The 15032-nt window shown below is 42.8% G+C and overlaps 1 protein-coding gene across 1 annotated transcript; it reads left to right on the top strand.

Moving 5' to 3' along the window:
• The first annotated feature begins 1494 nt into the window (after positions 1-1494).
• Positions 1495-14162, top strand: LOC117449956 (dysbindin-like). The gene is made up of 4 exons (XM_034087896.2): positions 1495-1538; positions 11511-11660; positions 11993-12136; positions 13244-14162. The coding sequence occupies exons 1-4, from the start codon at positions 1496-1498 to the stop codon at positions 13546-13548; spliced, it is 642 nt and encodes a 213-aa protein (XP_033943787.1). The 5' UTR covers position 1495; the 3' UTR covers positions 13549-14162.
• Positions 14163-15032: the final 870 nt, after the last annotated feature.

The raw sequence follows: 15032 nt of genomic DNA, 5'->3' as shown, positions 1-15032 counted from the left end.
GGTTGGCAATGTTGGTCAGTCTGTCCACCACTTCTTTCTCAACTGAAATGTCTTTATAACTATTTGATTGTATTGATTAAAAGCTATTGAGCCAATTTCTGTTTTTATCTAAGGTCCATTGAGCATTCAATCTTAAAACTTCCACCACTTTCAGTTTGTTGCCATCACCAGGCCACAATTGTTACATTTCCCAATACTTTAATTCATGACCAAATATGTGCATAACAAATCAAATCTCATCAGCCTCAACTGCACTTTTTGTTAAGTCATACATAAGAAAATGTAGAATGCTAATGGTCTGAACTAAGATGGTAAAAAAAAGCTACATTCTGTACCTGAATTTGCATGTTATCTTTGCCACTGTAAGCCTGGTGGTGTTAGCATTTAACTCAAGTCACCGCTGTGCCAATAACTGCAGTTACTACAGAGCCATATTGCTTTCAAATCTTTCAGGAGTTCCCCAACTGAATGTGCAATAATACATTCCTGCAATACTTTTTTTTACAGTAAAAATGCCATTATTTAAATCGTACTATTATAAAATGTCATTGTTAAAGAGAACATTTGAAGAATTAAGAGAATGAACGCCTTCAAAAATAAAGCCTAAATTATATTACATTTCATATAATGTATAGTGTAGCATGGTGAAAATAAGTCAAATCAATTTATGGTTTTCCTTTACATCTATGCTTAGACAGACTGTGATGATTTATTTATATGCTGCAACTCTTCTCCTATCAAACTAAAGCTTTCATCCCACAACAAAGTGAATAAATAAATACATACAAATGTATAAAGCAAAGATGATGGTTGAGACGTGAGGGTTAAATCCTGATATATTCCTTCACATTATGTAAAAAGCCTATACACTTCCTGATCCTGTTGACCCCCTTGTTGTAACCACTTGGTACAGGCCACAATGCCTAGCCCACTTTCACTCTCCCCCCGTCCCTAAGTTGCACAGCTCTCTACAACCCTCTCAGCCTGTCTGACAGAGAGAGCAAGAAAGCGTGTGTATGTGTGTGTGTGTATTTGTGTGTGTGAGAGACACAGAGAGGCAGCCGAGATGAGAGTGTGAAGCAGTGAGAGGGAAAACCTAGAAAGAAACAGTGAAGGCGATCAGAAAGAGGGGAGGGAGACAGTGAAGACAGCCAAAAGGCAGACCAGAGAAGAAGAAAGAGAGAAAAGGGGAGGGAGAAGAAAGTGTAATGTGGATGTACTATGTCTGGTAGTCCTGGGACCAAAGTCAAGAGATGCAATGACTAGATGACCAGCCACTTCACACATCAGCATCCTGTCCTGGGCACGCACACGCACACGCACACACGCACACACACGCACGCACGCACGCACGCACGCACGCACGCACGCACGCACGCACGCACGCACACACACACACACACACACACACACACACACACACACACACACACACACACACACGCACACGCACACACAAGTAAATCTCTGCAAGCACTCCCAGATCCACTGGACCATGTCTTCTACCGGGTCAACCATCCACAACAAGCGTCTGGCATGTAAGTAACCACCAGTGTTAATAGACATGTAACTGAAGAGAAAGTGATACCAAGCAGACTTACAGTACTGTTGAGGAATTGACTCTGCATTGTTGCTCTAATCAACACGTAATGTGTTTTTCTATGGGGCAGGTATTTAGTTCATTCAATTCCCACAGTTCTGACCCTTTAAACATTTTTGCATTTGGTAAGGCAAGGCAAGTTTATTTATGTGGCACCTTTCAACACAAGGCAATTCAAAGTGCTTTACAAAAATGAAAGACATTAAGAGCATTACGAAATAGTGCAGCAGAAACATATTATAAAATGGCATTTTAAAACACTCAAGCAATGAAAAGTTAATATATAATTATTATGCAAAGGGTATTCATTCGCTACTTATGTGTTTAGCAATACATAAATCACCACCATTCACAACAAAACAGTTAAAGTTAACTGTTTATGATAGTTCAGCATAAGTAAGCTCCCTAATAGGATATCAGCTCATTATTAGCTGTACATTGTTATACACACTGTAGGTAATGCATGGCTGTTACATCTTTTAATTATAATTTTCTATGGGTCCTGATTTTGAAAACTTCCCCCCGATGTTCCATTATATTATTACTCACTCAAAAAACACATGTTCAATGAATCCATGAACTTCTCGTTCAGCTTTTAACCAAGCCTTACTAGCAAATGAAATAGTCCGTAATAATAATCACAGCTATTGGACTTTTCTTTTTAACATCATTTGACAGCCTTGATGTTGATGTTACAGTGTTGATGCAGATGCGGTGTAATCACAGTGAAGGGATAACAACTCCTTGATCTTAGAGTCTGACTAAGCTAAAGGTCTTTTTATAGAGACAGGAAAGACAGGCTAACTGCTACCTGCTTGCCAGAGAAACACTGTCTTGCTTTCTAATTGAGCACATTATTTCACAAGACTTTCTCTGTGTGAAGAATCCTTTGATATGTTGCCATACTACTTGCTGCTTTAATGAATATGTGTCTCTAGATGTGAGTGTTTGTCAATGTGTGCAGAGAAGAGGTAGAGCCCTACACATGATCTCTGTGGAGACTGCTGAAAGCCCTGTTATGGCTGACCTACATCGGGAGCAGTGGGAATTTCTGGAGGTCATCTTTGCATTTAGCTGCGAGTGAAGTGCCTTAATGGCTTTGGGAATGGGAATGGGAAATGCCCTGGGAATATTCAATCAGATCAGACATTGCGGAGTGTGTGTTCAGACAAGGTTCAAGATGATAACAGCACCGGGATCACACTGTAGAAACCTGAACATGAGAGTAACGTAAGAACGCAGACTTCATTTGAATGAAGTATTTGAATGAATAACTTCCTGCAGTGTGACATAGTATGTAAATGATGAAGGCCGGCCTTGTGAGAATAGATGGCATCATCAAGGAGCTGCCTGGATTTTCTGTCTACTACACAGCTGTGTGTTTATGGATACATGGGAGTGGGGAAGCATGGCGGGGGAGGTGGCTGTTGTGGTGCAGTGATCTCACTCATAAATGATTTATGCTTGACGGTCTGCTGTGGCCAGCGCGGGAGTGATTGGCTCTGTAAATAATATCAGGAACACCTAAAAATGATGCTTCTGTATACTGCTGAGAGCCGGGTGACACCATCATCGGCCCCTTCCTTACTGTAGGAGAGGAGGGGAGGAGTCTGAGATAGATTGGCTGTCAAATGGGACTGGCCATGCAGTGCAAATGCCTGCCTAGCTCTTCCTCACTCTCACACACACAAACACCCAGTCTTTCTGTTCTCTTAAAACAGAGAGATGATCATGGGATTTCTTTCCATTTGCCACAGGGGGACTGAACGCTTCACCATGTGACTCTTTGGTTCAATAGGAACATTTGTTCCCTGCTTCCTTTGCAGTTCCCAGAACTCTTGATGTATTATTTCCTCATTAGAATGACACAGAGCAGCTAATGATGCATGAATTCAGAGTGAGATGTTTTCATTAGAGAAAAGTTGCTGATAAGGTAGAAAGGCAGAAGACAACGTAGAGAAACACATGCACACTGCATGATGGGGTAACAATAAAACATGACAGAAACTGGTGTGTAATTCAGCACATTTTATAAAATAAATATAAGACTAGCCGTGTGGATTATTGGGAGCAGACTAGTGGAACTAGCTAACGGATCAGACTGTGGAAGAATAATCAGAAGTATAAAAACATCATGTGCTTCAGCTCAACTGTCACCTCTGGCCCTGCCCCCCCTCCCACCTCTACATCTTGTATTAGATTCCTAGACATAAAGAAATGCTGATGGTCTGATCAACAGCAAGCAAAGTAGAAATGCCTGAAAGAGTAGGAATTAGGAAATGTGCAAACAAAGAGAATAAAGACACAAAGGTTTCTTACAGCTCTTCAATGAAAGCCAATGAAATTCCTTCTATTCAGTGCACTTTTGCCCTGACTCACAACAAATGCACATAATGCATGGCTTCTCTGCAGCCTTGTTTGTGTCAGTATGAGACTTAGCTGAGGTAATTAGACTCTCACAGCTCTTTGCCTAAAATCACTGACACTACAGCTACTTTCTGGCGGAATGATGCACAGCGGGATCAGGTTGCATAACACCACATTCTCATTTCTCCTCAACTCCTTTCTTCCTTCCTTTCCTACAAACTCAACCAACACAATCATCCGACATGCATGTTCACAACAACAAGGGGTTTGGTTTCATAATCGTGCACTACAGTACAGTAATTATAGGGTGTGCAGTTGAAGGATTCCAACATTATTATGTAACAATAGGCCCTAGGTAATTATGGTTCAGTGTAGGCTGAGATGAAGCAGGGGTTTCTGGGTAGGGGGCTAAGGTCCTGTGACAGATCATAAGTGTTATGGAATTTCAGAGAGCAGCTCTAAATCTCGTCTTTCTTTGTCTTTTGTGAGATGAGAAAAACAGAAGCCTCTACAATGAAAGATCTTCTTCATCGTTGGAATGAGAAACAGGTCCACAAGTTGAAGCATGTTTATCCTCAATTGCTACTCCAAATTACTTACAATTATGTCACATGGAATTTTGCCATATTGAGTTTTTTCCATTTGGCAAACGTGTATTAACTTCTTGGATACATATAATTTAATATCTAACTTGATTCATGCAAAAACAGTTTTTCCCATTAATGACCTGGACTGCGCCCCACCATGGTCTGTCACAGTTTCATATATTGGGCTATATGAATAAACTTTGATTGCCGTTTGGCCGATTGATAAGGAACCCAACATGTTTTATTATTTCTTGATGGTTAGCTGTCTTGCCCTTTCCAAACACATTCTTCTCTGAGACTCTTAGGAAAACAAAACTGCTACAGTGCTTCAGGGTAATCATCAGCAGAGTTTGAGATAAAATACTGCCAGGCCACTTTTTGCACTAAGCCGTCATAAAAAACTATTAATTCTATGGTTTTATTTTCAAATGATGTGTTTTATTGCAGTGTCAGCAGTCATTCACATACAATGTAGAGCCATCCAAGGAGCCTAGTCCCTTACCTTATCTCACCGCTCTATATTATTTAATTGAGTTATGTAAGGCTGATAGGCTCTCCCTATCACCCTGAGGCCAACACTTCAACAACAAATAAAAAATACATGATCAAAGCCAATTTCAGCTCTTTGACACACCTGTAGTTTGGCACTCCTTCATGTGAATTGAGCAACCGAAAAAATGAAGTTCCCCTTTTACATAACACATTTTCCGTTTGTCTTTGTGCGCACAAACCAGTGAACAAATTACTAGCTGGCAATCCCTGTTTATACTGCATTTTATTAATAAGCAAATTATATCTGTTTTTTCCAGCAGTCATAAAGATTGTTGGCAGTTAATAACCCCTGTCAAAATGAAGGGATTCCCCCTTGGAGGCTAGGAACGCCATCTGGGTCTCACACAGAGTATGGTAGTAATGCAAACCTAGCCAATTTGCATGGAGACCTACATGTCTCCCACAGCAGGGTTTTAGAAAAACCTAGAGGTTATATATGGATGAGTCAGCTTTTAACATACATGTTTTTCATCCACGCTGTGACGGACAGGTGGAGACATGTTGCTGAGCTTGTGCGTGGGTTAAGCATGTCCACTGGCAATTTAAGTAGCACAATTAGATTTGTAGAGAGAGAGAGAGAGAGAGAGAGAGAGAGAGAGAGAGAGAGAGAGAGAGAGAGAACCCCATAAGGCCAGCAGGCAAAGCTGAAGTTTAAGTAAGCAGTACGGTTCATCAGGAGCCTGTTAGGATTATGTTTTAAACAGGACCCAGGCGCAGGCAAGGACTGAAGATGTTTAAATAATTTATTGCTTCGGAGACTCAGGCAGGTTTGGTGATATGGAGGTCCGGAGTGGAGGTAGGCAGTGAGAGGCTGGACTGATTTACAAGGCAGGCAGGTATGATGCAGGAAGAAACAGGCAGGTTGGCTGGAAGCTCTGGTGGGCGATGGCCGAGGGATTGCACTGGAAACACAAGAGAAACTAGTTACAAAAGGTACGGAATTACACGCAGACAGGATAACTCAATGGGCAGCCAGGAGGATGTACTACCACTGATGTAGAAAACAATCTGGCGGTGAGTTGCTGGGAGACTGGAGTAGATAAGCTGTGTCCTGATTAGATGATGAGGGACAGCTGCAAAGGGCTGGACAACACTGGTTTCAACTGGGACACATGAAAGGTTGGGTGAATTCTCATGGAGGGAGGCAGCTTGAGTCTAACAGCAGATGGATTGATTATGCGCTCGATCACATAGGGGCCAATGAAGCGTGGTTTCAACTTCTTAGACTCAGCTTGTACAGAAATATTTTTTGAAGAAAGCCAAACTTTCTGACCTGGTTGGAACTGGGGAGCTGCGGTCCGGTGGCGGTTTGCAATATGTCGATTGCGTTCATCGGAGCGGAGAAGGGCAGAGCGGGCATCCTTCCAAATCCTCCGACAACGACGGAGATGGGCTTGGACAGACGGAACTGCGATCTCGTCCTCTTGGGCTGGGAACAAAGGGGGTTGATATCCAAGAGAACATTCAAATGGGGACATACCGGTGGCAGCACTAGACAGTGAGTTATGAGCGTATACAATCCAGGGCAGATGTAAGCTCCAGGAGGTGGGATTCCGGAAGGTGACACAGCGAAGTGCAGCTCCAAGGTCCTGATTGGCTCTTTCGGCCTGCCCGTTAGTCTGAGGATGATAGCCTGAGGAGAGACTGACAGATGCTCCAAGTGCTCGACAGAATGCTTTCCATACCTGAGATATGAACTGTGGCCCTCGGTCGGAAACAATGTCTGTCGGAATGCCATGAAGCCGGACCACATGATTGACTAAGAGGTCAGCAGTTCCAGAGGCTGTGGGGAGTTTAGGAAGAGGCACAAAATGAACCGCTTTGGAAAAGCGATCAACAATAGTGAGAATAGTCGTGTTATCCTGTGAAACCGGGAGGCCGGTAACAAAATCTAGGCCGATGTGACTCCAGGGACGACTAGGGACTGGGAGAGGCTGGAGTAGACCGATAGGAGCCTGGCGTGAAGACTTGCTACGGGCGCAAACAGTGCAGGCCAGCACAAAGGCTCGAGAGTCCGCTTCCATAGAAGGCCACCAGAAGTGTCGTCTCAGGAGGGATAGGGTCCGACTCACACCCGGGTGGCAGGCAAAGCGGGAAGCATGGTTCCATAGGAGAACCTGTGAGCGGACAGAGTCAGGTACAAACAAACGGTTATCTGGACCATCTCCTGGATCTGGATGGTCTCTCTGTGCCTTCCTCACTGAATTCTCAATCTCCCATGTTACAGCGCCCACCACTCTGGTAGCGGGGATTATGGTGTCAGGAGCTATGGGATCCTGATCCACTGCAAACTGCCGGGACAATGCGTCAGGTTTAAGGTTTTTAGAACCAGGTCGGTAGGTAAGGGTGAAGTTGAACCTCCCAAAAAACAATGCCCAGCGTGCCTGACGGGAGTTTAGTCGTTTGGCAGTTTGTATGTAGACCAGGTTCCTGTGGTCTGTCCACACAATGAATGGATGTTCAGAGCCTTCCAGCCAGTGCCTCCATTCTTCCAGCGCAAGCTTTACAGCAAGCAGCTCCCTGTTGCCAACATCATAGTTGCGCTCAGGGGTTGTCAGTCGTCGGGAAAAAAAAGCACAAGGGTGAAGCTTTTGGTCGGAGACTGAGCGTTGTGATAGAACAGCCCCCACACCGGTGTTGGATGCATCAACCTCAACAATGAACTGAAGAGATGGGTCAGGGTTCGTAAGAATAGGGGCCGAGGTGAAACGTCTCTTCAGCTCAGAGAAGGCAGCCTCAGCCTGAGTAGTCCACGAGAAGGGGATTGCTGGGGAGGTGAGTTGGTTGAGAGGACCGGCAACACGACTGTAGTCTCTGATGAACCGGCGATAGAAATTTGCAAAGCCCAAAAAACGTTGGATCTGCTTCCTGGTGGAAGGTTTGGGCCATTGGGCCACTGCTTTTACCTTCTCTGGGTCTGTTCTCAGCTGACCTTGCTCAATGATGTAGCCTAGGAAATCCACTGAATCCACATGAAATTTGCATTTATCTACTTTGACAAACAGCTTGTTCTCGAGGAGCCTTTGTAGAACCTGCTGCACATGTTGGGTGTGTTCCTCCATGGTCTGTGAGAATATCAGGATATCATCAAGATACACAAATACTGAACGGTTCAGGAAGTCACGGAGGACATCGTTCACAAGAGCCTGGAAGACAGCTGGGGCATTGGTGAGTCCAAAGGGCATCACTAGATACTCGAAATGGCCTAGTGGGGTGTTGAACGCCGTCTTCCACTCGTCTCCTTGACGTATGCGGACCAGGTGGTAAGCATTCCTGAGGTCGAGTTTCGAGAAAATGGTGGCCTTCTGTAGGGGTTCGAAGGCTGAATTGATGAGGGGCAGTGGATACTTGTTCTTGATGGTGATGTTGTTAAGGCCTCGGTAGTCAATGCAGGGGCGTAGGGAGCGGTCCTTCTTGGATACAAAGAAGAAGCCTGCTCCGACCGGGGAAGAAGAGGGTCTTATGCCAGCAGCCAGTGAGTCTTTGATGTATGTCTCCATGGCCTCACGCTCAGTTCGGGACAAGTTAAACAGGCGACTGGATGGGAGAGATGCCCCAGGAAGAAGATCTATTGTGCAGTCGTAAGGGCGATGAGGGGGCAGAGAAAGAGCTCGCTGTTTGCTGAAAACCTCTCTCAGGCTATGATAAACCGGAGGGACAGCGGACAAGTTGAGTGGCTCCTGCTGCACTGGGGGAATACCGACCTCTGCTGGGGGAATTGCAGACCGCAGGCATGAAGAGTGACAGAGTGCTGTAATGGCCTGAAGTTAATGGTGTATTTGTCTCAAGCTGCCCAGTGTTAATGCCTGCTGAATGATCATAGACACACGGCCGGTGGCATTGAGATAGGATGACAGGGGATTCTGGGATGTAGGCATGTTGAGGTTAAGGGTCTCCCTCAAGAGTATGTCTATTAAATATGATTACTACCTTGATCTGTTATGTCAAGAACAATGCACATAATAGTCACGGGTTGCTCAGTCAAGCTGTTCTGCTAGATTAACAGGACAGGTTGGGCCAGTGGACTTATGTAATGGACTTTTGCAGTGGTGTGTCTAGGGGTGAGTGCTACTGGTTTTTTAGTAATGGATCTATTGCTCATTAATACTTTTCCCACTTCTCCAGTATGAGAGTTGGTTATAAAATCAAATCTAAAATCTAAATAAATAGATCAAAATGAAATAAATGCTTTAGAAACCAACTGGCTTATCAATGAACCAAGAAAAACATCAGATAGATTACGAGCCGCCCCCATAATTATAGACGGACAGAAGGGTGACCAATTATAGGGAAATACATCAGATGTCTTGTTTACAATCAAAAAGTCAAGCATCCATGACTACACAGAAAATAGCTGGATATACCATATACAGTTTATATTAAAATGAGAATAGAATATAAATTAATAAAACAATACATGAGAAAAAAAAATCTATTTTACCAAAGCTGGATTTGTTGCTTTACTCCACAATTGCAACTCAAAGCAGGGTTGCAAATGCAGCTGAAGGTTTGGTGAACTTATGCCATGAATACCAGTACCAACAGCAATTACATGTCCCAGCATGTTCAGATATATAATTTCATCTAGTTTGATCAGTGGCAATCAGAGTAGTTACTTTCATGTCTGAACACTGTACAGCTGAAATATTAGCCAGAGGGACTGTGCCTGTCCCTGCCTTCACAGACAGCTTGAATCATGAAGTAAAAGGCTGTATGTGAGCGCATGATAGTGAACACAAACCCCTCCACGGCTGTGGAAGCGTGACTGACAGACTTGTTGGGTCTCCAGAGATCGACCTTAACTATATAAAGAGAAAATCTGGGTCAAACTGTTTGTTTTCGTGAATGTTGTTACTGTACCATCTGCTGGCATCACATGTAATAAACATGTTATCAATGCTAACTGGATACACGTTTCACACAAAATGAGCATTAACTAAATGCATGCCTTCGCAAAAGCATGAACAGTCTGATACGGTTTGAGTGAACATGCTCGCACTATATTCATACACGCCGTCACACACACACACACACACACACACACACACACACACACACACACACACACACACACACACACACACACACACACACACACACACACACACACACACACACACACACACACACACACACACACACACACACACACACACACACACACACACACACACACACACACACACACACACACACACACACACACACACACACACACACACACACACATTAAACACTGGTGACATGAGTCAAAGTGTCAGCTCGTGAAGCCCAGTGGGAGAAGGTACAGTGTGTTCTGAGGAGGATGTAGCACGGTTACACAACCATAGCTGGTCAGAATGACAGAGGTCGATGCTGGAGGTAGATCTGAGATCTTGTTTTTCACAGCATGCATTGTCACGCATTAAAATAAATCCTAGTAATGTCACACAATGGAAGCTTGGGGATCTTCAGAGATTTACAGGGTTTGCGACAGCTGACTCTTTCTTAATGATGGGAAATGTCAGGACTCGAACAGAGCATTTACAGTACTTTCAGAGAATTATATTACCTTGTTTGTTTAGAAACCAAACCGGTTGACAGCGTTTGGCACACAGTACTAGGCAAACATGTTTAAAACCTTCCTAGAGTCTAGATTTATTTTATTACAGCTTTTGTTTTGCATTGTATGATTTAATTGATAGTACTAAGTGTTCGGGATATTATTATTACTCAGTGTGCCCAACTGGTTAAACAATCTTATCAAAATATGTTGATTACTCTCTGTGAAACCAGTTAAATGGGCGAACAAGAGAGAGGCGCTGCAGAATTGACGTGGCAACTCTCCCGTGCAGTCAGACCGTGGCTGCTGTGACTTGTGATGTGAATCCTCCGGCCGTAACTCCAAATAAACCTCCAGTGTTTGACATCAAAGCTCCTGCTCTACCGTGTCTCCTTCCTGAGTCGGTGACTCCCACTACATTGCTACACAGAAGTTTCCACTACACCAAGTATAATTAAGAGGGAGGGGGAATAACGTTTACTGTGAAGTGCACAATAGAATGATGACCAAGGCAAAAGGGAGGGGGAATATGCCGTTCATGATGGCTGCCTTTTAACAGACACTTTAGGTGAAAGTTCCCTAATGAAATGTAAAATATACAGATGTATATATTTTTTGTTTTTTTGCATTAGGAAAAAAGACCTTAAAAGCACAGTCATCACAGTCATGTGAGACAGGAAACCGGCTGTGCAACTTTGCTTTATGGACTTTCTGGGAATAACACAAGTAAAGGAACAGAAATTAAATGAAGCTAATTTCAGTGAAATGCAGACAAATACATAAAACAACGGAAATCTGTAAAAAGAGAATAAACTGAAATTATTTTAATGTTTTTTTCTTTGTGTCTGTTTTGGGTGGTCAGCGGAGACCGACAACTCTCAGCGGGTGTTGGACAACGATTCTGCTCAGAACTTGAAGCGAAAAGAGAGACAGCACTTTTTTGAAGACTTATACCAGCATGACGTGGACAACAACTTGCCCTCTGCTCACCTGCAGGTCAGCTTTAGGAAACGTGAGTAACTGTCCAGTCTTGGGGGCATAAATACTGTTTTTGTTGATAGAAATAGAAAAAAATTGTGAAATGTGTGTTGAGTCAAAACTAATGGAGAACTGTGTTAAACATTGAAAGTTTAAATTTGGCAAACTACTTTCAGGTTTCAAATACATTAACAGCCATTGTTAGCAGTGTTTACTTAATTAAAAACAACAAGAAAGACCTGAACATTTGCAAAACTGTGGTCTGTGGGCCAGCAACGAAAAAATGGTGATATGTATTTCTTTTGACTTAATACCAAAGTGTGTATTCATGTTATATACTGTAAGCTGTTCTGTCTGTAAACGCAGCCCCTATGGGAAGTATCTCTTCTATGGAGGTTAATGTGGACGTCTTGGAGCAGATGGACCTGATGGACTTCTCTGATCAGGAGGCCCTGGACGTCTTTCTAAACTCAGGAGCAGACGAGGGAGCGCTGGCATCTCCACTACCAGGTGATCAGATGGCCTCTGAGCCGCAGTCACATACTGCTACTGTACTTTTCTTAAGCCTACTGTACTTTCTTGCACTATGTACATCTTCTTTTTTATATATATATATATATATATATATATATATCCTGGCTTACTTGAAGTAAACGGTTATTTTGTGTTTTTTTTGTAAATTATAGTCTTCTTGCATTTCAATGTGTGAGTTTTTTTATACCTCGGGACTGTGAGAAACAGTATCTCAATCTTTCTGTGTGTGAAAACATATTTTGAGATTGACAATAAAGTTGACTTTGATTTAATGTAATGAAGTTTCACATGAAGGTATTACAGAAGCAGGCAAATAAACAAAACACAGAGACTTCCATGAGTTTGGATCTAGTTTTGTACGATATTTAGGGTGCAATAGTACAAAACAGTCTGAAATCTCTCTTTTCTCTAGAGAGAAACCTGACCGGCATGACCTGGCTGTGATTTGCTGCACTCTTTAAAATCGTCTGTTGAAACTCTAAACTAGTTTGGGGCGGTGGTGGCGAAGTCGATAGGGACTTGGCTTGGCAACTGGAAGGTCACCAGTTCAAGTCCAGGTGTCCCTGAGCAAGGCACCGTTCCCTACACTGCTCCCAGGGCGCCATTTAAAATGGCAGCACACTGTTCCTAACACTAGGATGGGTCAAATGCAGAGAAACAATTTCCCCACGGGGATTAATAAAGTATATCAAATCAAAAATCAAATCAAATAGTTTGCGTATTTGGCTATTCGATACAAACAGTATTTTCTTAAGGTATAGAATGAATTTGTGGATTGTCAAAACTGGAGTCAGCTGCTAAACAGCTTTGCAGCATTTTATTTGGGAAGTATACATTTCCTAATACACATATTTGTGCACCCTTTCAGCAGATTGAATACCTTAATTCCTTGCATCAGTAATCCAAGTGAATCTTTAATATGGGAAACAATAAATCAATGACACAACAGGTCAGCAGGTCTCCCTTGAAAAGGGGTTCAATGATCTCAATGGGATTCACCTAGTTAAATAAAGGTTTGAAATGAAATGAAACAACACACTGACAGAACCGGTGCAGTCATGTCCTAACCGCTTCTGTTTACAGACTTGGAGGATGAAGAGGAAGATGAGGAAGATGAGGAGGATGACGATGCAGAGGTTGTGTACAGGGAGCGAGCACCTTTGAAGCCACAAGATGAAGTTCAGCACGGATCAAAGTTTCGCATGTCCTCCACATCATCTGGTTCGAGTGACACCAGCGGGGGTGGAGCCGACACACCTGTGATCCAGTCGGACGATGAAGAAGTCCATGCCGACACTCTGCTGCTAACCTCTGTTCCCCACACGAGGGATGAAGAAACAGAGGAGGAAGACGAGGAGGAAAAATGCCTTGCCACTAAATCTCCATAAAGACTGAGTTTTACTCTCTGTAGAGATACTTGAGTTAAAACATTTTTTAAATGCCATCCTTATTTGTGGGGAGAACCCTAGCATGGTTGTCCTCGTTGTTATTTGCATTTACATTCTCTTGAATCTTTCCCTGATTATATTGGAGTTTTCTTTACAACTTAAAATCAATTTTCCTAGTAAGTGTTAAACACTGTATTTAATTACTGTAATTAATGTTTAAACTGTTGAAGTAATGATCTTTCTTAATGTGATCAAAATGAATCATGTCAGCAACAGTGAACGTAACCCCCCGAAACTTGAATTTCGTTTTTGTTTCATGTGCATGAGCAAACTATTTACAGTATCATAAATGGAACTGTTTGTAAATGCATGCCATTTCGTTCTCGTTAGTGACTACATTACATATTTTCAATTGTCTGTAACTGTAGAGTGTTGCATTACTGTGCTCAGTCGGAAGTCTCTCCTCCACAGCAGCTGTTCTCTGGGATTTGGATACAATAGACCAGTGGTTCCCAACCTGGGGGGCTCGCCAAAGATCGCAGGGGGGGCGCCAGGCCTCAGATGATTTGAGGCCAAATATCATATTTAGACTTTTTTTTTTTTTTATACATATAATTGTAAAAGGCCTTGTCTCTACATTACAATAAAATATAAAAAATAATTGATTGATTCATTTGAATATAAATTCAAGTTAGTAACTATTAAAGGCATACAAAGACAGAAATGTATAATTGTTTCTTTAATAGAAATGTTTCTTTAATAGAAATGTTTCTTCCGCCCGTAAAGTGTCCAAACCAGGCTTTTCTGGATAAGCGCATTTTTAAAACATAGTCATTGTCTATGCCGGTTTCAGTTGGATTATTTGTCACAGTTGCTCCGATCAGATCGGTCTCCTCCATTTTGTAGATTATTTACGACTTTTGAATCCACATAAACACAACGGTAAAATGCGGTTTACTTTGAGCATGTGTTTTAAACAGTTTAATCCCTGTGTGAATTGTTTCCACTTCCACGCCTTCCTTTAATTTTTTCATTCAGCGGGAATCCAAATGAATTAATCCTGAGTCCAATAACCATCAAAGTCACTTCAATAGTGCTCATTAATTACGCTTTCATCCTCCTTTAACAAAATACTTCACATTCACCCAGTTTGTGAGAGTAGTTGTAGCATTTTTGAGACTTTCAAACTTTAATTACCGCTGTTGCTCGCGCCCGTCCCCCCCTAGTGTGTGTGTGTGTGTGGGGGGGGGGGGGGGGGGGCGCAACTTCCAACAGGAGTCATTTGGGGGGGCCCTTGGGAAAAAAGGTTGGGAACCCCTGCAATAGACGATGGGCTGAGTGAGTGATTCAAATTAAATCATTTATGTGTGTGTGCGTGTGTGTGTGTGTGTGTGCGCGTGTGTGCGTGCGTGCGCGTGTGTGTGTGTGTGTGTGTGTTTTAGGATGTGGTAAATTACACAGGATTATACAACAGGATTGCCTTG

The sequence above is a fragment of the Pseudochaenichthys georgianus genome, chromosome 7, assembly GCF_902827115.2.
Source record: "Pseudochaenichthys georgianus chromosome 7, fPseGeo1.2, whole genome shotgun sequence".
Lineage (NCBI taxonomy): Eukaryota > Metazoa > Chordata > Actinopteri > Perciformes > Channichthyidae > Pseudochaenichthys > Pseudochaenichthys georgianus.
This window is presented reverse-complemented; position numbering and strand designations above follow the sequence as displayed.